Source organism: Onychomys torridus, chromosome 5 (assembly GCF_903995425.1).
Source record: "Onychomys torridus chromosome 5, mOncTor1.1, whole genome shotgun sequence".
Lineage (NCBI taxonomy): Eukaryota > Metazoa > Chordata > Mammalia > Rodentia > Cricetidae > Onychomys > Onychomys torridus.
Genome location: NC_050447.1, coordinates 33,554,432 through 33,580,351, shown reverse-complemented (window position 1 = coordinate 33,580,351; position 25,920 = coordinate 33,554,432). Strand labels below are relative to the sequence as shown.

At 45.4% G+C, this 25,920-nt stretch overlaps 1 protein-coding gene across 1 annotated transcript in view; it reads right to left on the bottom strand.

Annotated features, from left to right (window-relative positions):
- Window positions 1-22,614, bottom strand: part of Pskh1 (protein serine kinase H1) — a 36,239-nt gene extending 13,625 nt beyond the window's left edge. Inside the window, exons 1-2 of the mRNA XM_036188649.1 lie at window positions 22,514-22,614; window positions 2,169-3,195 (exon numbers count right to left, since the gene is read on the bottom strand). Coding sequence (XP_036044542.1) covers window positions 2,169-3,125 — 957 coding nt within the window. The 5' untranslated portion in view covers window positions 3,126-3,195; window positions 22,514-22,614. The remainder of the gene's footprint in view (window positions 1-2,168; window positions 3,196-22,513) is intronic.
- Between the last annotated feature and the right edge of the window lie 3,306 nt (window positions 22,615-25,920).

Here is a 25,920-nt window from a genome sequence, read left to right as displayed (position 1 = left end):
AACAAAGCAAAGGGGCACTTCAATGTGCTCCGTAGGTAAAGCGTGATCTGAGTTTGATTTCCAGAATCTATGTAAAGGTGTAAAGAGACAACCTACTCCACAAAGTTGTCCTCTGACCTCTACATACGCATACCCACACACTCACACTATGCACACACACAATAATAAACAAAGCGTTAAGAAGTAAAACACAGACCAAAATGACAAGAGACAGGCAAAAACAACAACAGCAGCCCCGTGGCAACCCCAGCCCTGGGTGCACTCTGTACTTAGGGGCAGTGTCTTATAGTCCTGTAAATCTCTGTAAGTCTCAGCTCCTGTGTCTCACAAGGCACAGCACACGCCTCCACAAGCACACAGGCACTCTCCAGCTTGCCACATTTGCAGTCTACTGCGGTCAGCCTCATCTCCTACCCAGTCAGCATCCTTCTGAAGAGCGATCAGCAATGACTCTCTTTGCATCTCCCTTTAGCAACTAGCAATGCTAGATCTGACAATAGTTTTTGCAAGTATCAGAAGTATCCTTGGACCTGGATACACAAACTGGATAGGTTGTTGCTATTTGAATTTGGCACATGGTTTGCATTTGTTGGCATATAACCTACTATTTAAATATGTGTGCTAAAGCTAGGTATGGTGGTGCATGCTTGTAATCCCAGCATTTAGGAAACAGAGGCAGGAGGATTAAAAGTTGAAGGGCCAGCCTTGGTTACATATTGAGTGTGAGGCTAGTCTGGGCAATCTGAGACTGTCTCAAAACAAAAGCAAACTAACTTCTAACATCTCAAGATCAGATCTGGTTTCTCTTTTAAAAAAATCAAAAGATGAGGATACATGGGGTCCTTATTGTTGGCTGGCAAAACTAAATACAGGTAAGAAACTGTTCCTGAGGATGGGGTATATTCATTCTAGTTTATGTGATACTCAGTGGAACAGACACTGGAGAGACCCTACCCCACATTCACCTCTGAGCTCACCTGTAGCTACTAGGCCCAGTCACAGCTTCCCAGTACCAGAGCCTAAATCTCTCTGCCTCTCTACTTGAGGGCTTTATCCAGCACTTGTTAACATTCAAGATAGGTAAGAAACATAAGGGATTTAATGCCAAAATCAAATTCTAAAGCTTTTTTAAAATCTGTTAATTATGAACATGTGTGTGTGGAGGTATGTGCATGTGTGTGCTGTTGCCCACAGAGGTGGGTCCCTGGAGCTGGAGTTATATAGGTGGTTGTAAGCTGACCAACATGGGTGCTGGGAATAGAACTCAGGACCTCCACAAGAGCAATATGCACTCTGAACCATGGAACCATCTCTCCAGTCCCCACCTCCCCACAAAAGAAATTCTTTACTCTTAAGATACAGTAGTTACACTTAAACATACACATTGTTCTTTGGTGAAACATTTCTGTGACACAGTCCACATAATGATTTACAAGGTTGAAAGTGGGACTCACTTCCAGTATCCCACAGTGGTAGCCCAAGTGGCAGTTCACTTCTGTGTGTGTGGTATCTGGGTGCACATGCGTTCATGAGTGTATGTACAGGTACACATGCATATGTATGATGAGAATGATTTCCTTTATCATTCTCACCCTATTTTTTGAGACAGGGTTTCTCACTGAATATGGAACCCAGCAATTTGGCTAGAGGGATCCTCCCATCACTGGCTCCCCAGTACTCAGATGACAAGCACAGCCACCACATCCAACTCTTTTACATGGGTTCTGGGGACCAGAACTCGGGTCCTTGGGCTTACATGACAAGCCCGTAACTAGCTGAGCCATCTCCCCAGTCCCAGTCCTCTTCTGCTTTGTGTGAGGCAGGTCTCACTATCGAGCACTAGCTGGCCTGGAACTTGACATGGAGACAGCCTGGCCAGCCCATTTCTTACTGTACTTGTTCATTGGAGTGACTTCTTTCCTGCATCTTTTCCTCATCACTTTCCCCATCTTTACTTAACCACCTCCCACATAAGTTTTCTGCGCCCAAGTCCTCATCAAAGCTTATGTTTAGGGGAATCTAAACCAGGGCACTCTGCTAGTCATTTCTACACTGGCCCCCATGAGCAGTACCCTGAAAGCAAATCCCACTGACCACGAGTTAGAGGTTATACCTTCCCACTGAGGGGCCCCCCTAACATTCCTGGAGCAGAAGCAAGACAAACTCACCTCCCCCAAATAACTGTATTTGCCCCTGAGGATCTGCCGGTACAGCCGGGTGCGGTTGTCATCCTCAAAGGGCATGGTGCCACTGAGTAGGATGTAGGCAATGACACCCAGTGCCCACATATCCACGGAATTGGTATAGGGTTTTCGAACCAGGACCTCAGGAGCAATGTATTCAGGTGTGCCACAGGTGGTCTTCATCAGGCAATCATCACCTTTCTTTCGGGCACTGGCCAAGCCAAAGTCAGTGATGATGATCTTGGAGTCAGTGCCTGGGTGGTAGTAGAGGAGATTCTCAGGCTTGAGGTCTCGGTGTGTGATGCCCAGGGCGTGCAGATAGCGGACACCGTCCAGCACCATTTGCAGCACTCTTGTGGCATCCCGCTCAGTGAAAGAACCTTTGGCAATAATTCGGTCAAAGAGCTCACCGCCAGTGGCCAGCTCCATCACCATATATACGCGCTCCTGAGTCTCAAACACTTCCACCAGCTGAATGATGTTGGCGTGGCGCACCCGGCGCAGCACCCGCAGCTCAGACTCACACACCTCCCGTCCTTCTCGGTACTTGGTCTCGATCATCTTGATAGCATATGGCTGTCGGGTTGCCCGGTGCTCCACACGTACCACTCGACTAAAGCTGCCTCGGCCGATCAGGGCCTTGATATCATACTTAGCTGTCACACGTGGGTCAAACTTGGCCCTGTACTTGGCGACCCTGGCCCTGCGTGGTGGTTCTGAGGGAGGCTCTGTGTGGCCAGTAGTGGGGACACCAGGGCAAGGAGGTGCATACTGACTGGTAGCCGGGAACCCAGCTTTGAGAGGGCCAACACTGTCCACTTCTGTGATGAAGTGCTTGTATACATCATTCTTAGTGCCACTAAAGGGCTCCACTTTCTTGACCAGATCCAGCTGGACATCCTTGGGTGGCTCAGGAAGGACCTTGCTTGTCCCACAGCCCATCACGGACACGGGGGCATCCTCTCCAGCGAGGCTGGCAGGACCTGCTCTGTAGGCAGTGCCCCGTCTACACCTATGCAAACACAAGAGAGGGTCAGTATAGTCAGGATAGCTCTGAAGGACAACAGTGGTGCACATCTGTAACTCTAGACTCTGGAGGCAGAGGTAGGAAGATCATGCAAGTTTAAGGCCAGTCTGGTCTACAAAGCAACATAATGGGCCATCTAATGCTACTCCACTATGTCCAAAAACAAAGTAACAAAAATTGACTGACATAATACCCTGCAAAAGGATGTCTTTGACTTCTTAAGAAGTTAAAAGTAGGGGATGGAAAGATGGCTCAGCAGTTTAAGAGCACTGGCTGCTCTTCCAGAGGACCACAGTTCAATTCTCAGCACCCATATGGCAGCTCACAACTGTTTGTAACCTCAGTTCCAGGAGACCTGATGTCCTCTTCTAGCCTCTTTTTTTTTTTTGGTTTTTCGAGACAGGGTTTCTCTGTGTAGCTTTGCGCCTTTTCCTGTATGTCTATGTGTGTGCCTGGTGCTAGAAGAGGTGCAAAGCTCTTCTAGCCTCTTATGGTACCAGGCACACACATTACATAGACATACATATAGGCAAAACACCTGTACACGTAACACTTGGGAGGCAGAGGCAGGCGGATCTCTGAGTTCGAGGCCAGCCTGGTCTACAGAGCAAGTTCCAGGACAGCTAGGGCTGTTACAAAGAGAAACCTTGCCTTGAAAAAACAAACAAAACAATACAAAAAACAAAAAACCCTTGGATCTCAATCTCAGTGGAGGGTCTAGGAAAAAGACCAGGTCTGATCTCCAGGGTGTTCCCTTACATTTCCCTGGATCTCAGTCTCATGCTGTTCTTCAAGCCTAACAGGAGGCAAGAACATTCACCAGGCACGGCTGCTGGCTCCTTCATATCCTCTTTAGTCTTCCTGGCCCTTCTAGCTGAAGTCATATTTCCTACATGTTAAAATCCCTCCTCATTATTGTGACTCATCTTTTCTGAAACAGGGATGTAGAGCGCTGGAGACCTCTTCCAGCATCAGCACCCATAAGAACTCAGAAAGCTGTTCCTCCAAGGTCTCCATGGTGAGCTTCCCAGTCATTATCTTCCTACAGAGGTGGACCCAATACAACAACTCAACTACCTTGAGTCTCTGTTCTTATTTCACTCTTTCCTGTGTGGTTTCTACAGCCTTCCTCATGTACAGTCTTCTCTTTGGCAGTTACCCTGTTCCAAAGTCTCATATTTGCCCAGTTTACCACATGGCTAAAATCTATTCCAGAGCACTTGAGACCAGAAATCTTGGCACAATGTCACTAGGTAGCTCCAAAACAAATTTGTGCTTCAAGAAACAGAGGGGACTCTGAGCTCAGCCAGAACAGGTATGATGGTGGCTGTACATCAGAATACCTTGCTCACCCCATACTACCTTTTTGAGACAGGGCTAACTTGGAACTCATTATGTAGACCAGGCTGGGCCCAAACTCACAGAAATCCGATTGCCTCTACCTTCTGAATGGCACATGTAGAAGTGCTAATGTTACTTTGTTAACGCTTTGCAGAAGTCACTACCTTTTTACCTGCACTGACCCTCTAAGGGCCATAGATTGAAGACAGCTGGGAATTTCCTATTAGTTGATATACGGACTTGGTAGTAAAATGACTAAAGGAAACATTTGTCAAACACCTATTGGATATAGGCAGGAATAAAGGATAAAGGCATGTTCCAATATGTCTACTTCTAGATCTTTGTTTTTAGTTATGGGGGAGGGATGAGCACACGAGTGCAGGTGCCCCGCTGGAGCTGGAGTCAGAGGTGACTGTGAAGCCGCTGTGTGGGTGCTGGACTCAGGTCCTTTGCAAATGTAGCATGTGCTCTTGGCACAGCCACCTCTCCAGCTCTATTGTTTCCTTTTAAAACACAAAAATATAAGATATTCTCGATAACTATTAAATTTAAATCAAAGAGAAAAAGCATAGATGTAGGGGTGGTTGTCTGTGCTTTACCCCTGAAGCACCGCCTCTAGGAGGCAGCAGGTACCTGCTAGGCACCTGCCCCCACCCAGGGCATGGCTGAGATGGGGACCCCTTAAGAACTGAAATGTGTATGTGCTCACTCTCTAGGCTACCTGGTGACCCTGGATGCTGGATGCTGGACTGCAGACCAAGTCAGAGTTCTCCAGAGAACCATGTTGGACTGTACCTCACCTCTGCTGGATCCCATAACCAACCACTTTGCTTGATGTAAGTTGACTCAAAATAAACCCCTTTTGACTATCAGATAAACTATGTGGAATTGCCTCATTAATTGCCACTATACATAGAAACATATTTTTTTATAGAAATTGGTTAAGACTAGGTTGAGAAAGGGTCTTTCTATGTAGCCCGGACTAACCTGGAGCTCTTTTCCCTTTTTGAGATAAGAGTCTTAAGTGACCTGGGCTGGCCTTGAACTCAATATATAGCACAATGCTGGAATTACAAGCATGTTCCACCAGGCCCAGTAAATAGTGGATTTCAATAGAGCATAGTGTTAAGCCTGAGAAAAAGCAGTTGACATATGTAGAGTGACACATGGTATTAGGGAAGGTAAGAATTGATCAAGTAATGGGGCATGTTGGCTCAAACAGTAATCGTAACCTTCAGGAGACTGTCAAGAGGATTGCTAAAAGTTCAAGGCCAACCTGGGCTAAAGTGTGAGCTCTGGATTCACAGAAAGCAGAGAGAGGCTAAGGTATATATACACTCCATGGCACTGTATTTTTCTAGCATGCACAAGGCCCTAGGTTTGATTCTCAAGCTCTGCCCTCCCTACACCCCCCCCAAAAAGTGTCAAGTCAGCAGAGGTAGAAATGGAGATTCAAACAGAAAGAGTAAACATAATTTAAGGCACAGAAGTCTAGAGTATGCCTGGGAATGGGCACTACAGTGATATAAGGCTGAACATGAAGTTTTGGAAGATTAGCAGGAACCAGGTTATGGTGAGGACTAGGCCTTCTTGCGAAGTGATGGAGAATTACCAAATAGTTTACAGAGAGTTAATCTCATCTTTGTTTAGAAAGAAGTGTAAGGTTGGACTAACAATGGTCAAAGTGATCTAAATGAGCTAATCACAGTGTGGCCCACAGTGAGATGGAATTAAAGACTTGAGAAGCTGGGTGGTGGTGGTGCATGCCTTTAATCCCAGGAGGCAGAGGCAGGCGGATCTCTGTGAGTTTGAGGCCAGCCTGGTCTACAGAGTGAGTTCTAGGACAGCCACTGCTATTACACAGAGAAACCCTGTCTTGGAAAAAAGAAAATAAAAGAAGAGAAAGACAGGAGCAGTACCAGAGCAGTGGCTCTCAACCTGGGGGTCAAACAACCCTTCACATGGGTTGCACATCAGATATTTACAATTCATATTTACAATGTTACTTACAAAATTATTATTTACAATAACAATAGCAAAATTACAGTTATGAAATAGCAACAGGGGCTGGAGAGATGGCTCAGAGGTTAAGAGCACTGACTGCTCTTCCAGAGGTCCTGAGTTCAATTCCCAGCAAAGACATGGTGGCTCCCAACCATCTGTAATGAGATCTGGTGCCCTCTTCCGGCCTGCAGGGACACATGCAGACAGAACACTGTATACATAAGTAATATAAATAAATAAATCTTTAAAAAAAAGAAATAGCAACAAAAATAATTTTATAGCCAGGCAGTGTCAGTGTACGCCTTTAATCCCAGCACTCAGAAGACAGAAACAGATGGATCTCTGTGAGTTCAAGGCCAGCCTGGTCTACAGAGTGAGTTCCAGGACAGCCAGGGCTACACTCAGAAACCCTGTCTCGAAACAAACAAATATAATTTTATGGTTGGGGGTCATCACAACCAGAGGAACTGTACTAAAAGAAGGGCAGCAGCTTTAGGGAGGTTGAGAACCACTGCACTAGAGGTTGGACATAAGGAGTGGGAGGAAACTGAGGCAGTGCTCCAATTCCTCAATCAGCTTCTGCGCAAGGCTCAGGAGTTGTCTGGAAACAGTGTGACAGTTCAGCTTTGTATAAGCTGCAGTACACATGGAACTTTCCATGTGACATTTACTGTGGATCACGGGATATAGAATTTGATACTCACAAGAGCTGGCTGGGGCTGCCCAAGAGTAGTGTAATTGTACTACTCAGGTACATATAAGGTCAGGACCAACATGTTCATCTCTTCACCACCTTGTGAAATCAGAAACTAATCCAATCAAAGGTAGCAGGAGACCCAGGCAGTTTTCACTGTGGCAATTTCAGGGTCACAGAAAACTCACAGAGGCTCTCAGATTATAGTGAGTCAGGACTTAAACTCAAGGTAAGGAGGTCAGTCCTAACCAAAGATCAGGTTACAAACCCACTGAATATGGGGCTGGGGGCATAGTTCTGAAACAGAACACTTGCCTAGCAGACATGAGGCTCTGAGTTGATTCCCAGTATGGTAAAAAACAAAAAAGCTGGTGAGATCACTCAGTTGGTAAACTGTTTACCATGTAAGCATGAGGACCTGAGCTGGATCCCCAGAACACCCATCCTCAAACAAACAAACAAACAAACAAACCAAACAGCCAGCATGGTGTCATGCACCTATAATCCCGGTACTGGGGAGGTGAAGACGGGAAGATTCCTGAGGCTGGCGAGCAACGCCAACTAGTTTAGCAGAATTGTTGAACTCCACGTTTGTCGAGAAAGCTTGGTGGCTAAGGAGCTTGTCCCAAGCCTGATAACAACCTGAGTTTGATTCCTGGAACCAGCAGGGTGGAAGAAGAGAACGGACTCTCAAAAACCGTCTGCTGCCAGGCGCAGAGACGCACACCATTAACCCCGGCACTCGGGAGGCAGAGGCAGGTGGATCTCTGTGAGTTAGAGGCCAGCCTGGTCTACAGAGTGAGATCCAGGACAGCCACAGCTATATAGTGAGACCCTATCTTGGGAAAAGAAAAAAAAAATTGTTCCCTAACCTCCACAACAGACAAAACCTCTGACCTCTACACATACACAGGTGTACCTGCATGTGCACACACACAAACACACACACGGAGACAAAAAAATGGTAAAAACAAAACAAAGCAAATCCATCAGACATAAAGGAAGAATTTGGAGCACACAGACTAAGAGTCCAGATTTACTTAGTGTACCAATGTGGTTCTCAGCAAAATAGTTAATCTTTCCTTACATGAAAGGCAACAATTCACCTTCAGGGTTTGGTATTACCAAAATACCCAGGAGAGGCCACACAGACTTACGTTTAATCTTCAAATTTAAATTTTTTATTACATTTATTTGTTTCATTCTTTCTTTCTTTGAGAGAGAGAGAGAGAGAGAGTGTGTGTGTGTGTGTGAGTGTGTGTGTGTGTGTGTGTGTGTGTGTGTGTGTGTGTGTGAGAAGAAAATAGTTCAGAGTAACCTCATTCTCTCTTTCCACCATGTGGGTCCTGGGAATTTAACTCAGATTGCTGGACCAGTCCTCCCAAATTAGAACATCATGTTTAAACAAAGACATTCAGAAATAGATTCTGCTAGGTGGCAGTGGCAGCGGCGGTTAATCCCAGCACTCGGGAGGCAGAGCCAGGCAGATCTCTGTGAGTTCGAGGCCAGCCTGGTCTACAGAGCGAGATCCAGGAAAGGCGCAAAGCTACAGAGAAACCCTGTCTTGAAACCACCCCCACCCCCCCAAAAAAAGAAAAAGAAAGAAAATATATTCCTTCTGATACAGGTCAATGATTAGAACTATGAACCAAGAATTTTGCAAACTCCTCTCTTCCTTCAGGAAAACACATGTACTGAAACCCAGGAAGAAGATAATTCCTTGGGCAGAGCATAGGCTTCTGGTTCCTGATCCTCAAACCCACGTGGTAAGCAACATCTGCCACTGAGGAGAAGGAATACAAGCCGCATGGACTGTGGGGACACTTCTTCCAGCTGAATAAAGGTAACTCTAGATTTACGACTAATTAGCTATCTCTACATACACATTTGATGAGAAAAATAAGGTTTATAAAGAAAAAACCCTGGGGGGAGGGGTGCACGCCTGTAATCCCAGCACTTAGGAGGCAGAGGCAGGCAGATCTCTGTGAGTTGGAACCAGCCTGGTCTACAGAGGGAGTTCCAGGACAGCCAGGACTACACAGAGAAACCTAAAAAAAGAAAAAAAAAAAAACAAAACAAAACCCCAAACCCTGACTTTTCACTTTTTTTAAAATTTTATAATTTAATTTAATTTTACATATCAGCCATGGGTTCCCCTGTCCTCCCCACTCACGCCCCCACCTTCCCCCCAGCCCACCATGCCCCATTCCCATCTCCTCCAGGGCAAAGACTCCTCTGGGGATTCAGCTCAACCTGGTAGATTCAGTACAAGCAGGTCCAGTCCCCTCCTTCCAGGCTGAGCAAAGTATCCCTGCATAAGCCCCAGGTTCCAAACAGCCAGCTCATGCACTAAGGACAGGTCCCAGTCCCACTGCCTGGGGGCCTCTCAAAGAGTACAAGCAGGTCAACTGTCTCACTTATCCAGAAGGCTTGATCCAGTTGGGGGCTCCACAGCTTTTGGTTCATACTTCATGTGTTTCCATTAGTTTGTCTATTTGTCCCTGTGCTTTTTCCAATCTTGGTCTCAACAATTCTCACTCATACAATCCCTCCTCTTTCTCACCAATTGGACTCCTGGAGCTCCACCTTGGACCTGGCTGAGGATCTCTGCATCCACTTCCATCAGTTATTGGATGAGGGTTCTAGCACGACAGTTAGGGTGTTTGGCCATCTGATCACCAGACTAGGTCAGTCCGGGCTTTCTCTTGACCATTGCCAGTAGTCTACAGTGGAGAGACTTTTCACTTTAAACAAAGCCTGCACTTTAAACATTTGAGGTCAGCAATAAAGCACCATGTTTATTCCAAGCAGAAACACTTCAAAGGTAATAGTAGACTGCTACCAGTACTCTACCATCCCAAATAAGGGTTGAAATTGGAAAAGGTAGCAGCTTTGAAAGCTGGGGGCCATAGGTAATACCCTCCAGATGATCACAGCAGCTCCACACTCCGATCACATCACTAGGTAGCCCGGACTAACCTGGTACTATGTAGACCAGGCTGGCTTCAAACTCATAGAAATTCATCTGTCTCTGTCTCTGAATGCTCAACTCCAATCACATCTGTTAACTTCTCTTCCCAAAGTGATGGAGTGGAAATGAAGACAGAGGGAAAATGGCGGTGACTGGCAAAACCTTGGGAAGGACCTATTCCTTGAGCTTTCTTGTGTATGTGCCCAACTTAGTAGCCAGCATGGGTACTGCAGTAGACAGGATGAGTGGGCAAGCAGGCTCAGGGAAGAGAGTCCCTCTGGGGTCATGTTATACCAGGTCACAAAGCTAACACAGAAACTGACTGATTCTCCAGGGTCTGGTCTATACCTTCAGATCCTAGACTGATAAAAACCACTCCCCTGGGAAAGCCCAAGCATGTTGGGCAGTAGCAGAGGGGTGAGCACTTGGCACCACTGTCTTCCTTGACACTACAGAAAGGACCAGCCAAGAGAGGTGGGGAGACTTGTCCAAAGCCTCTCAAACTGTAGCGGACAAGCACGGACTCCTGTCTCGTGGTTCTCCATCCAGAGATCTTTTCATTACACAGTAAAGATTTCAGAAGTATCTGGGCCCAGCAGAACTTGACCTCAGCAGGTCAAAACCTGAATTGTTCCTCACGTCTCTAAGGTGGTGAGTCAACACACCTCTGCGAAGCCCTGTTCTGTCATGCAGCTCACAGCTTTATTCTATTTTTCTTCTTTTTTAGACAGTCTTGCTATGTAGCCCTAATTGACCTTGAACTCACTATGTAACCTGGGCTGGCTTCTAATTTGCAGTAATCCTCCTGCCTAAGCTCCTGAGTGCTAGGATTACAGGCATGTGCCGCTCAGCCTAGCTCCACAGCTCTGCTCTAGACTGCCTTTGATTACACCACAGTCAGCTCCTTGAGGAAGGCTTGTTTCTCAGCTTTCCAGGACTCCTTCAGTACCTGGCAAAGCGCTGAGCTCAGGAAGCATTCACTGTCTGTCAGTAGTGAGGGAAGCAGAGTCCACTTGGATTCCTATTTGCTGTGAGGAACAATGAAAGATTCTGAGGCATTTCCAAAGGGCAGAAAGAAGCCACAATGGTGGTTCAACATCCTCCACAACAATGGGAGGTTATCTGAACTCCAAAGTAAGTTTGTCCACAAGCTTGTAGACCTAACTCTATGGAAGACCAGGAGTAAAGAGATTCCATCGAAGGGGGGGAAAAAAAAAGACAGAAATCTCTCAGGAATCTCAAGAATTAGTAATTGCTAAACTGTACTTATCATCATCATATCATCATAAGGCAAACATACACTAGACAAAAATTCTTGCCATTTTAGACAAAAACTGAACAGGAGAAGCTGCAGACATGAAGAGAACTCTGCTTTCTACAACAGGGAGACTAACACAGCAATCCCATTTCTAGAAACAATACTACAAAACCACTTTCATACAAGTACAGACAAGTGTTGTGGACTATTACTGTAACTATGTAAAGATGTGTTACTTTTGTTTATGCTACATTTGCTTAGCTAAAACTGTGTTGCTGTTGCACCTTGCCTGCCTAAAGCACCTCACTGGCCTAATAAAAAACTAAATTGTCAATAGCTAGGCAGAGGAGGGATAGATAGGGCTGGCAGGCAAGGAGAATAAGTACGAAGAGGAATCTAGGCTAAGAGAGAAGGTGGATAAAAGAGAGGGAGATGCCTGGGGCCAGACAGACAGACATAAAAGAAGCAGGAAAATAGGACATACCGAAGGAAAGAAAGTTAAAAAGATCCAAGAGAAAACGTAGATGAAGAGAAACAGGTTAAACTGTTATAAGAGCTAGCTAGAAACAAGCATAAACTAAGGCCGAGCATTCATAACTAATAAAAAGTCTCTGTATTTGGAGGCTGGTAGTCTGAGAAAGCCTGCTACTGATATGTGTATGAGAAAATTCACAGTAGCATTCTTTAACACGATGAAAAAATATAGTTAGTGCCAGAGTTCATACCTAGCATGTGAGAGGCTCGGGGTTCAAACCCAGCACAGCAAAAGTAATTTTTTTTTAAGTTGGAAAATAGGGCTTGGGGGATGGCTCAGTCAGTATACTATCTATGCTAAACACATGAGAACCTGTGTTTGAATGGCCAGCACCCACATAAAAAGCTGGACATTGTGACACAGAAATGTAACCCCAAGACTCTGAGGAGAGGGAAGGAAGGAGTTCCTGGAGACCATTGGCCTGCAATTCTTACCGACATGATGGCTCACAACTACCCCTAACTCTGATTCCCAGAGATCCTATGCTCTCTTCTGACCTCCACTGACATACATGCAGGCAAAACACTCATGCATATAAAATAAAATAAATAAATAAATAAATAAATTCTAAATAAGAGGGAGAGTGATAGAGAAGACATCTGACATTTACCTTAAGCCTCCATATGTAGGTGTGCACACACACAAACACATACACACATATAAACACACGCAAAATAAATAATTTAAAAAACATAACTAAATAAAAAATTTAACGGGCTGGAGATGGCTCAGAGGTTAAGAGCACCAACTGCTCTTCCAGAGGTCCTGAGTTCAATTCCCAGCACAGACACAGTGGCTTACCACCATCTGTGATGAGATCTGGCACCCTCTTCTGTGTACCTAATAAATAAATAAATCTTTAAAAAAAATTTAAATTAGCTGAGAACAGTGGTACATGCCTAGAATCACAGCACTTCAGAGACTGGCGAAGAGCACTACAGCAAATATGACGACAACCAGGAACATGTAACCAGACTGCCTCACAAGAAAGAGGGCCAGCAGCCGGGTGGCCGTGGCAATGGCACATGCCTTTAGTCCCAGCACTCGAGAGGCAGAGCCAGGTGGATCGCTGTGAGTTTAAGGCCAGCATGGCCTACAGAGTGAGATCCAGGACAGGCACCAAAACTACACAGAGAAACTATGTCTTGGAAAGAGAGAGAGAGAGAGAGAGAGAGAGAGAGAGAGAGAGAGAGACAGAGACAGAGACAGAGAGAGACAGAGAGAGCGCAAGCCAGGAAGATGGCTCACCAGGTTCAGGTGCCTGCTGCCAAACATGCCAATCTGAGTTCACTCCTCAGAACCCTCATGGGTGTAAGGAGAGAACAAATTCCTACAAGTTATCCTCTGATCTCCACCATGCCCACGATGTGTGGCATATGCACATACCTGCATACACAAAGTAAATAAATAAATGTAAAATATTATTAATCAACTCCAGGCCAGCCAGAGCTACCTAATAAGACCCTATCTCAACAAAATAAAAACAACAGAAAGGGCAGGAAAAAAAATTTTTTCACGGTTTGCAAGAATCTTTTTTTTTTTTTGAATGCCAAATGCCGTTTATTGAAGGAGGGAGATCTTACATACAGGCTTACAACACAATGGGAGAACCCCAGAGGGCAGAAGTTCGCTCCCGGTGTTTTACAATCTTGCATCTAAGCTGTTAAGGGCAGGAAAAATTAAAATAATTCCTACTCAATAGAAAGGTACATTAAAACTGCAGGTTGCCAGGCAGTGGTGAATGCCTTTAATCCCAGCACTCAAGAAGCAGAGGCAGACAGATCTCTGAGTTCAAGGCCAGCCTGGACTACAGTGAGTTCCAGGACAGCCAGGGCTACACAGACAAACCCTCTCAAAAGAAAAGAACTGTAGGTATAGTTCAGTGGTAGAGAACTTGCCTAATTTGTGCCAGCCCTCAGCACCAGAAAGGAGAGCACAAGAAAGATACAAGTAAATATTGATACTATATACCAGGATCCACACCTGTGATTTACTGTAGAATAAACCTAAATGTATGTAAAATTATGTGCAATGAGAGATTTTTACTCTTTTTTTTTCTTTTCTTTTCTTTCTTTTTTTCTTTTTTTTTTTTTTTTTTGGTTTTTCGAGACAGGGTTTCTCTGTGTAGCTTTGCGCCTTTCCTTGGACTCACTTGGTAGACCAGGCTGGCCTCGAACTCACATAGAGATCTGCCTGGCTCTGCCTCCCAAGTGCTGGGATTAAAGGTGTGCGCCACCACTGCCCGGCAGATTTTACTCTTTTTATTTATTGCTTTGGGAGGATCTCAGCCCATGCTGGCCTTGAACTTGCTATATAGGCAAAAACGACTTTGAGCTCCTGATCATCCTCCCTCTACTCCAAAGTACTGAGGTCACAGGCCTGCACCTCCATGCCCAGGCTTATGAGGTGCTAGAGATTGAACCCAGGGCTTCCTACATGCTAGCCAAACACTCCACCTACCAACTGGGCTGCACCTCCAGTCCTTCTCCTTCTTAGATACATGTTTTCCTTGTTATTGAGGAGGTTAAAATCCAAAGGCCTCACACATGCAAGGCAGGTGCTCACCACTGAGCTGTATCCCAGCCCCACTTTGCAGGTAGTGTTTTTTATTTCAAAATAATTAATTTTTAAAATTTGTTTTCAATATAAAATAAACATTTATTTTATATAAATAGTGGTGGCACATATCTTTTAACCCTAGCACTCGGGAAGCAAAGGCCAGTGGATCTCTGAGCTTGAGGACAGCCTGGTCTAGCAAGTTCCAGGGCTACACAGAGAAACCCTGTCTCAGAAAAACAAAAAATAAATAAATTAAATTAAATTTATTTCTTTTTATGTGTATGGATGTTATGCTTGCATGTATGTCTGTGCACCACATGCATACCTGGTAGCCATGCATACCAGAAGAGGGCATCAGGTTCCCTAGGGCTGGAGTTACAAACAGTTGTGAATAGCCATGTGATTGCTGAGAATCAAACGTGGGTCCTCTGGAAGAGCAGCCAGGGCCCTTAACTACTGAGCCATCTCTCTAGACCCTAGACAGCTCTGGCTGTCCTGGAACTCGCTCTGTAGACCAGATTTGCCTCAAACTCACAGAGATCCACCTGCCTCTGTCTCCTGAGTGCACGTGCCACCACCGCCTGGTATCCCATAAAGTTTTTTTTTTTTAATTAATAACTGGATATAAACATGTAAAAGATTGCAAAAAGACACATATCTGTCACTGTGCCCAAAACTCAAGTCCAAGTGGATCAAAGACCTCAACATAAATCTATTTACACTGAACTTGACAGAAGAGAAAGTAGGAAGTAGTCTTGAACACATTGGCACAGGAGATCACTTCCCAAATATAACACCAGTAGCACAGACACTGAGAACAACAATTAATAAATGGGACCTCGCCGGGTGGTGGTGGCACACGCCTTTAATCCCAACAATTGGGAGGCAGAGGCATTCGGATCTCTGTGAGTTCGAGGCCAGCCTGGGCTACCAAGTGAGTTCCAGGAAAGGTGCAAAGCTACATAGAGAAACACTGTCTCGAAAAACCAAAAATAAATAATTTAATTAATTAATTAAAAAAATAAAAAAAATAAATGGGACCTCTTGAAACTGAGAAGCTTTTGTAGGACAAAAGACACGGTCAATAAGACAAAACAACAACAGCCTATGGAATGGGAAAAGACCTTCACCAACCCCACACCTGACAGAGGACTGACCTCCAAAGTATATAAAGAACTCAAGAAACTAGACATCAAAATACTGAGCAATCCAATTTAAAAATGGGCTACAGAACTAAACAGATAATTCTCAAAAGAAGAATCTCAAATAGCTGAAAGACATTTAAGGAAATGCTCAACATCCTTAGTCATCAGAGAAATGCAAATCAAAACGACTCTGAGATACCACCTTACACCTGTCAGAATGGCTAAGATCAAAACCACTAATGACAGTCAATGTTGGAGAGGATGTGGAGCAAAGGGAACACTCCCACTGTTGGTGGGAGTGCAAACTTGTACAACCACTGTGGAAATCAGTATAGCAGTTTCTCTGAATATTGGGAATCGATCTACCTCAAGACCCAGCCATACCACTCTTGGGCATATACCCAAGGAATGCTCAATCATACCACAAAGATACATGCTCAACTATGTTCATAGCAGCATTATGTGTAATAGTCAAAACCTGGAAACAACCTAGATGCCTATGAACTGAAGAATGGATTAAGAAAATGTGGTACATATACACAATGGAGTACTACTCAGCAGAGAAAAACAATGACATCATGAAATTTACAGGAAAATGGATGGAACTAGAAAATATCATCCTGAGTGAGGTAACCCAGACTCAGAAGGACAAACATGGTATGTACTCACTCATAAGTGGATACTAGATATAAAGCAAAGAACAATCAGACTGTAACCCACAGATCCAGGGAGGCTACATAGCAGGGGGGACATTAAGATGACTGTGGCTTATAATAAGTTTTGGTTCAGCCCAATCACTGGGCAAGCTTTAGTGAAACATTTCACTGTTAGGATAAGAATTTATACTGCATCAGGCTGATGAAAGAATATGCTGGCTGTACTTTCAGGAGGGGAGGCTAAAATCTTTTTAGATTATGGATTAGCCTATAGAAAAATGTCTGCCATAAATCAAACAGTGAAGGGGAAGATGAATAGAAATCTTACTTACACAACTTAAGTAGAACATAGCTCTCTGAACAGATGAAGACAGGTTTCTTCTGTATCCCAGAATCAAATCAATACATACATATATATAAATTCAGCTATTATTTGGCTTAAAAAGGCTTATTGGGAAATGTTATCATTTTTACTATTTTCTACAGAGAAAATATTTCCCAGTTTTAAATAACCCTGGTCTTTTGAATTATAACCTATGTTTATGTTCAAAAAAATTTTTTTAAATCAGGAAGTAAAACAGCATTTGTTCCTAAAAAGCACTTATGTGCCAGACGGTGGTGGTGCACCCCTTTAATCCCAGCACGGGAGAGGTAGAGCCAGGCGGATCTCTGTGAGTTCGAGGCCAGCCTGGTCTACAGAGCAAAGTCCAGGACAGGCACCAAAACTACACAGAGAAACCCTGTCTGGGGCGTGGGGGAGCACTTATATGTTACTTTCTCTTACGTTTTAACTTTTATGGAGCATTTTCTATTGTTTTGAAATAGGGTCCCCCTATTTAACTCAGGTTGGTTTTGAACATGGAATCCTCCTGCCTCAGCCTCCCAAGTGCTAAGATTACAGATGTGTATAACCATGCCTGGCTTTTAACTTTTAATATCATTAATGATTGTTCTCTCTCCCTTTTTTTATTTTTATTTATTTATTTATTTATTTAGGCAGTAGTCCTGACTATTCCTGACTCACTGTGTAGACCAGGGCAGCCTTAAACTCAACAGATCTGCCTGCCTTTGCCTCTGGAATGCTGGGATTAAAGATGTGCACTGCCACAACTGTTACAGTTTTTTGTTGTTGTTGTTTTATTTTTTATTTTTTTTGGTTTTTCGAGACAGGGTTTCTCTGTAGCTTTGGAGCCTGTCCTGGACTAGCTCTGTAGCCCAGGCTGGCCTCGAACTCACAGAGATCCACCTGCCTCTGCTCCCGAGTGCTGGGATTACAGGCGTGTGCCACCACTGCCCGGCTTGTTACAGTTTTTATTATTTACTCATTTCCTTATTATTTTTTGAGATGGGGCTTACATTGCCTTTGCTGGTCTTAAACTCCTAAACTCAAGCAATACCTCTGTCTCAGCCGCAGTAGCTGGCACCATAGTCTTACAGCACCATGCCCAGCTATGGCTTCTCATAAGAAAATAGTATCTTGGGACCCCACTGTTCAAGGACTTACAGCTGAACACACTGTCCTCCATGGGAACAGTGGTAGACAGCGACCCCATCTTGCTGACAGTGAGACTTCCAAGGTTTCCTTTATGTTCCTCACTTTGTCATGCTGCCCAACTCTAAGACACACCACCATCAGAAATACAGATATGGGAGCTGGAGAGATGGCTCAGGGGTTAAGAGCACTGACTTCCAGAGGACCCGGGTTCAATTCCTAGCACCCATATAGCAGCTCACAACTGTCTGTAACTCTAGTTCCAGGGGATCTAACACCCATGGTAAAACACCAAAGTGCATAAAATAAAACAAGCCAGGTGGTGGAGGTGGCAGCAACCACCAGACAGGCCTCGAACCCAGAGACCCGCCAGCCTCTGCCTCCCACGTGCTGGGACTACAGGCGTGCGCCACTAAGCCCCGCTGACCATCATTCTTATGATGCCCTGAAAGGCCACTTCAAACTTGTAGCCTGAAAAAGCCCCTCAGATTATTTCCTTACAGCAAATTTCATTACGTTAACATCTAATACTCTGACAAGTATTAGATTGTATCAAAAATCAGTGCAGTGATGACCTAGCTAATATAATACTAAGATTTCTGGAAGGGAGGGGTGTTTGGATAAGCCTCTTCCCAGCTCTCAATAATCAGGATTGCTTACCTCTTTCTAGAGCTTTACTTCTCAGATTTTTTCCATATGCCAAGATGGGCAGAGAATGGCACTGCTGCGCAATGGACCAATGGAGACAGCTGCTCTCAGCTCCACTGGGGTGTAAGGACAGCACAGTCACATCAGCATACAGCTGCTTAAGCGCTGAGGCAGAGCTGCTCATACAACACACTCATACTGCAAAGCCAAGTAACAGGCCAAACCAAACTCTCCCTCCTTTAACTATGACCTGTGACTCTGACACAAGACCTCAGCATCTATTTCAAATTCCATAGGCACTCGGAGCTTCAAGGGAATTCTGTCCCAAGTTTCAAGAAAATCAGAGATGTGAAACTACAGCCCACTCACTGTCAAAGGCAAACAAGTTTCCTGAAGGTTGAACTTCCTCTGGTTCATTTATACAATTTTAGCACAGGATCACAATTAGACCTAGAGAACTTGCTTAGTCGGCAAACTTATCCTCTAGTGCGTTAAGATCCCAAAGCCCTTCTAGGGAGTGGCCAACTGCATCTAGCTGATGAGAAGCAATGGCATCAGAATTCTCTGATGCCTAGAAGTGACCTTGAAGAAACCACAAAACACAAGGCAGCTTTCTACACACAGTTCAATATGAAGAACAACTTTAAAAGATGACATTTTCTGGGCCTGGTGGGCAAGGCCCATAATCCAAGCTACTCAGGAAGGTGAAGCAGGAAAATCCCAAGACCTCTCTTGGCTACAGAGTGAGTTCAAGACCAGCCTTGGCAACTTAGTAAAATCCTATCTCAAAACCAAAAGTGAAAAAGAGGGCTGGGGCTATACCTCACTGCTAGAGTTCTTGACTAGGTCCAACACTCAGTACTAGGGAAAAACCAAACCATCAACCACAATGGGGCTGGCAGGGGAGTTCAGTGGGTGAAAGCACCTGCTGCCAAGACTGACAACCTGAGACACGTGGAGAGAACCAACTGTCACCTACACACACACACACAAAGACAGACACAGAAAGATGAAATTTTCCAGAGCGAGAGAGAGAGTGAGAGAGAGCGAGAGAGCGAGAGAGAGCGAGAGAGAGAGCGAGAGCGAGAGCGAGAGAGAGAGAGAGAGAGAGAGAGACAGAAAAGTGAAAATTTCTGGAGCTAGCTCAATAGCTCAGTATTATAATTGCCATATATTTGATTAGTATGCATAGGGCCCTGGGTTTCATACCCAGCACTGAAAGGAAAAAAACGATGAAAGACACTATGGCATTAGTCAACTGGCTTCCTTTTAGGGAATTTCAACCATACTGCTATCTTACCCATCTGCAATCTGCTGAGATCTACTGAAGTAAACATGACTCTCCTATTTCAGATCTGGGCAAACAGAACTGAAGAAAGACTCTCAGGATCCTAAAAGCCAGTAATTGGCCCTGCAGCTATGTTGCATGCTTTTTTTGTTTTGTTTCAAGACAGGGTTTCTCTGTGTAGTTTTGCACCTTTCCTGAAACTCACTCTGTAGCCCAGGCTGGCCTTGAACTCACGAAGATCTGCTTGGTTCTGCCTCTGCCTCTCGAGTGCTGGGATTAAAGGTGCGCGCCACCACTGCCCGGCTGGTGCATGCCTGTAATCCCAGCACTCGGGAGGCAGAGGCAGGATCTCTGTGAGTTGGAGGCCAGCCTGGGCTACAGAGTGAGTTCCAAGACAGCCAGGACTGCACAGAGAAACTCTGTCTCGAAAAACAACAACAAAGCCAGTAATCTAATTTAGGTCTTCACGTCTTCCCAAGGTTTGGGCAATGAATCCACAACACACGTCTACAAGGCCAGCAGCTTCCTGAGGCAATAACACAAAATTTTCATCCAAGAAGTGTAGTTATATCTTTAGCTTGGGCCTTTTTTCATTTTCTTTTCAAGACAGGGTCCTACCCTGTAGCCCAAGATGGTCTGGGGAACTCACCATATAAGCAAGACTGACATAAACTCACAGCAATCCTCCTGCCTCAGCCTCTAGAATACTGGGATTACAGATGTGCACCACCAAGCCCTGCTTTTGAAGTGGGGATACAGCTCAGTTGGTGGAATGCAAAACACCTGGGCTCAATCTCCAAACGGGGAGGAAGACTAAAAAGCAACTTTAAAAATACAGATTTCTATCTCACATCGTGGGTCTTTCTTCTTTTTGTTTTGTCTTGTGAGATGGGGGTCTCACTCTGCAGCCCTGGCTGACTTGGTACTCGATAAGCAGGCTGGGATAACTTCATACCCAAGGTAATCTTCCTCCTTCAGTTTCCCCCAAATGCTCAGGTTACAGCATTTGAGCTACCACACAACTTCTGAAACCAAATCATAAGCTGACCATGTAGCTTACCATCATCTAAGTGATAAAAGTACAGGCCCTGAGTTCAACCTCCACCATCAACAACAACAAAAAAAAGAGTGAAAAAAATTTCTCCCAAGAGAGCCTTGAACTCTATTAGATTTTCTTTCAACTTCTGAGTGTCCTCTTGCTTCTGCCTGTGGGGCCCAGTAATCACAGGTGTGCACCACATTACCAGGGCTTTACGTTGTTTTTTTAGACAGGATCTCGTGGTCCTAAACCTACTGTGTAACCTAGGCTGGCCTTTACTAATTATCCTGCCTTTGTCTTATGAATGTCGGGATTAGAAGTATATCCTACCTTTTTTTCTTTTTCTTTTTTTTAATTAAGATGGGATTTCTCTGTTTAACAACCTGGCTGTCTTGGATCCCCCTGCCTCTGCCTCTCAAATGCTGAGATTAAAGGCATATGCCACCACTGCCTGCCCTGTACTCCACCATTTCTACTAAGAGTAAAACTCTTAGTTGGGCAGTGGTAGCGCACCCCTTTAATCCCAGCACTCAGGAGGCAGAGACAGGAGGATCTCTGTGAGTTCGAGGCCAGCCTGGTCTAGAGTGAGTTCCGGGAAAGGCTCCAAAGCTACACAGAGAAAACCTGTCTCAAAAAATTAAAAGTGAGTAAAACTCTTAAGTTTGTATCTTGAAAAATTACTCCAAGAGAATCTTTGGTCATTAAGATTGAAGAGGATGCAGCACCTCTCACATATATTTGCTAAGACTATCTCAGATGCTGGCTACGACAGACGCTCCATACTATGGCTTAATCTGTATCCATTCAAAAGACAGTGTCGCAGTAGCTTTAACCAAACACTACCACTATGTGAAAGCAAGGGAGAGTTTTCAAAGGAAAAGACATCTCGGGTAGATTTTAAAGGTCATATGTAAGTTTCCTAGACTGGTGGGGGAGGGTGGAATAAAAGGAGTTTCACAAACCGAGAAGGCGGCTTATCTGAACCTCAAGGGTATGAAACCGCGGAGCTAACAGGAGGCAAACATGCCTCAACAATACACTACATAAACGCAGCACAGTGCCCAAAAGTTGACTGTAGGGCTAGGCCTCATCACATTATGAAGAGCTTTGAATGCTGCAGGTTACAAAGGTTTAGTTTTTCCCTACACTGACTAGCGAGGCAGTTTTAACTAGTGATTTGGGAGGCGGGGGGATTATCAATGCAGCAGCTTCATAGAGGACTGAGCTGGGATGGGGCTCTCCTTGTAAGTATGACCAGTTTGCTGTGCAAGCGACCCAGCTGGACTCTGGCCCTTTTCCCAGCGAGTACATGGGAGCGATCGACGGCCCCCGCGGGACCCTGGCGTTTACTCGCAAAGGAAAGGGTGTGGAGCAGGCGCCGCACACACGGTTAAGATCAACCTGACCCGCGCTGGACGCGGGACGGCTGAGCAGCCGACAGGGCAGCTGACCAAGTCCATCGGGCCCAACGCCGCCGCAGGTTTTTGAGGCCATGCCAGGCGACCGTGGGTAGCCACGGCCCGGCCTGCTCCCCAGCCCGGAGGCCCCAGTGCACAGGGGCCGAGGGCTCGGAGCTGCAAGGCGGCGGCCCGGCAGCGCCAAGCCCACGCCGCGGCCGAGCTCGCCAGCCCCTCACGCCGGTCAGGCCGAAGCCCCGAGCCGGAAGGCCTCACCTCGCGCGAGCGGCGGGCTCTTCGGAGGAGTCTCGGCGGCTCAGCCCACCGTCTCCCAGCCCAGGCCACGGACGCCGCCGCCATCCTCCCGCGTCAGCGTCGTGGCGTCATTACTGCGCGCGCCTGACGCCAAAACAAACTTGGGCGGCCCACGGGGAGGAAGCGAGGCGGACCCTGCGGTCCGCGGACGCGGTGGGCGTCCTCGGAGGGCCTGCCAATCAACGTCTTCCGGGCGGAGAAGGGCTCTCCCGGAGGGTGGGTCTATTTGTGGCTCGAAGGCGCTAGGGAGGAGGGCTGTGGGAGGGAAGTGTGCTGGGAAACGGGAAGACAGAGAATCTGGGAGGAAATGTCAAGACTGTCGAGATGGAGGGGCTCTTGAGAGGCGAGGAGAGAACACAGTGAGCGCAGAGGTTTCTCCAACTGCTGTGGATCTCCGCATATGGCTGATATAGACTTCACTGATTAAATCTGTTTGTTCTGTTTTATCTGAAACTCGATCTGACTCTGTCGCTCTGGTTGACCAGGAATACACACTATGTAATCCAAGCTGGGCTCGGGCTCTCGGAAATCCTCTTCTCTCGACCTCCCGGAATGCTGGGCTACACGCTAGTCTTAAAATTTATTTTTAAAACTGCGACTCAAACAATTTCAGACAATCAGATGTGTTCATTACAGCAGTTAATTTCTGAATTGTGGAAAAGTCAGTTTTGGACCAACTTCTAGACAGTTGTGGGTTTTTTCCTCTTTTCTTTTTTCCTCCCCAAGACAAGGTTTCTCTGTGTAATCCTGGCTGTCCCGGAACTCTCTCTTTAGACCAGGCTGGCCTCAAATTCAGATATCTGCCTGCCTCTGCCCCTCGAGTGCTGGGACTAAAGGTGTGCAACACCACCGATTGGATATATAGGTTTATAACCATAATAAAACTAGGAAAAACAGTATGTAAAGTGGTGTGAGGGAGATGTCTTCCCTAAGAGTTCATACAACTGTGGAAATGTCAGAACTGAGATTTGATCCCAGGTTTGGTCCCAAAGTCAATGTTTTTTGTTTGTTTGTTTGTTTTAAAGATTTATTTATTATGTATATAGAAGAGGGCACCAGATCTCATTATAGATGGTTGTGAGCCACCACGTGGTTGCTGGAAATTGAACTCAGGACCTCTGGAAGAACAGCCAGTGCTCTTAACTGCTGAGCCATCTCTCCAGCCCCCAATGTTTTTTTTTTTAAGACAAGGTCTCACTGTGCAGCAGCCCTGGCTGTCCTGTCCTGTCTATATATAAACTATGTTGGCCTTGAAGCCACCTGTTTCTATATTAACCATGCTGGCCTTGGAACTGTATGAAAAAAAAAACTATCATAATCATAATCCCAACCTCACAGAAAGTAAAAAATAACATAGGCCGGGCAGTAGTGGCCCATGCCTTTAATCCGAGCACTTGGGAGGCAAAGCCAGGCCGATCTCTGTGAGTTTGAGGCCAGCCTGGGCTACAAAGTGAGTTCCAGAAAAGGCGCAAAGCTACACAGAGAAACCTGTCTCGAAAAACCAAAATAAATAAATAAATGAATAAATAAATAAATAATATAGAACTCCAGGGTTGGTGACAGTCAGAAATCTAAACATCACATTCATTTGACAGATATTGGCAAATAAATTAACAGATATTTATTCAAATATTCACTGTGGTTTGGGGAAAGCACAGGCCTGACATTGAAGTGTGCTGGTGTGATAGCTACTGGACCCAGAACATCTGGACAATAAATTATACTTTGTCTATAGACCTACAGCTGTAGAACACTGTCACTAATGCTCAAGCCTAGGCAGCTGTGCCCAGGCCCCAGCATCTTGGCTATCATCCCACCCCTCTGCTCTAGCTCTGAGATAAAACCCATAAAGCCCTTAAGCCCCTGACCAGAGAGCAAATTCTTCCCCCACTTATCCTCCCAACCCAGCCCATAGAAGAGTAAGGACTTAGGGAGTAAAACATCAGGGTAAAAATAGGTCACTGTATGAGGATGGTAATCCCCAACAATGGCTGGCCAGAGCAGCCAGCCCTGCTCAGAGAAGCATGCTGCTCCTGGCCATTTACCTGGTCTAGAAAACTTTTAGGATCTGAAGCCCCAGCCTATTCCCCCCTCCAAACCGTATGCCCAGACTGAGGGAGATGTCCCAAAATGACATATCCTGTACACTGGATTTATTCTCAGTCCAAGGTATTGTTGACTATAACAATGCCTATGTTGAAGTTATAGATTCTTTCATTCCACATACTCCATAGTACACGCTTTCTTTTTTTATAATTTATTCTTTTTATTTTCTGTACATCAGTGTTTTGCCTGCATGTATATCTGTGTGAGGGTGTTGGATCCCCTGGAACTGGTGTTACAGACAGTTGTGAGCTGCCTTGTGGGTGCTGGGACTTGAACCGTGTCCCCCAGAAGAGCAACCAGTGCTCTTAACCCCTGAGCTGTTTCTCCAGACTCCCATAGTGCACTCTTTATCTTTAGATTGGATGGCAGAGACACAAAAGTACCCCTTACCTTTGAGGAGTCCACATTTGGGAATATTCACTGGGACTTGGTTTTATACTGAGACAGGGAAAAGCACAAGTTCTGTGTCTGTCTAGAGGTAGTTTAATTCAGCTTACATTCAGAGTTACAGAGTATTTCCTAGAAGAGGTGATACTAAGCAAGGTATATTACTTCCTTGAAGAGGTGATGCTAAGCAAGGTATATCTATTTCTTATTGACCAAGAAGAACCAGGAACTGCCCCCCCACCCCTAATCCCAGCTCTCGGGAGGCAGAGCCAGTTTGAGGCCAGCCTGGTCTATATAGCAAGATCCAGGACAGGCACCAAAACTACACAGAGAAACCCTGTCTCGGAAAAAAAAATGTAGATGTACAGGGCCAGCAAGCTAGTTGCCAAGCTAGTTGCCAAGCATGGTTCAATCCCATAATCTGTATAGTGGAAGGAGAGAATTCACTTCTGCTCCTTGTCCTTTGACTTCCCCATATGTACTGTGGCATACCACAAGCACTCACACCCATAGACACAGACACACACACACACACACACACACACACACACACACACACAATGCATTTTGTAAAACAGATATACAGCCCTAGCAAGGTGCTACACAACTTTAGTTCCAGTACTCAAGTAGCAGAAGTGGGCAGGACTTTATGCATCTGAGGCCAGCTTGGTCTATGTGGTGAATTCTAGGACAGCCAGGACTACATAGTGAGACTCCCCCCAAAAAAGATACACCCCCTAAAATGGAAATGTTCTTCCAAGAAATTTCTGGTGGCCAAAGGCAGCAGAATTTTGGTTTTGTAGGGTTTTTTTTGTTTGTTTGTTTGTTTGTGTGTGTGTGTGTGTGTATGTGTGTTTTGCTTTGTTTTTTGGTTT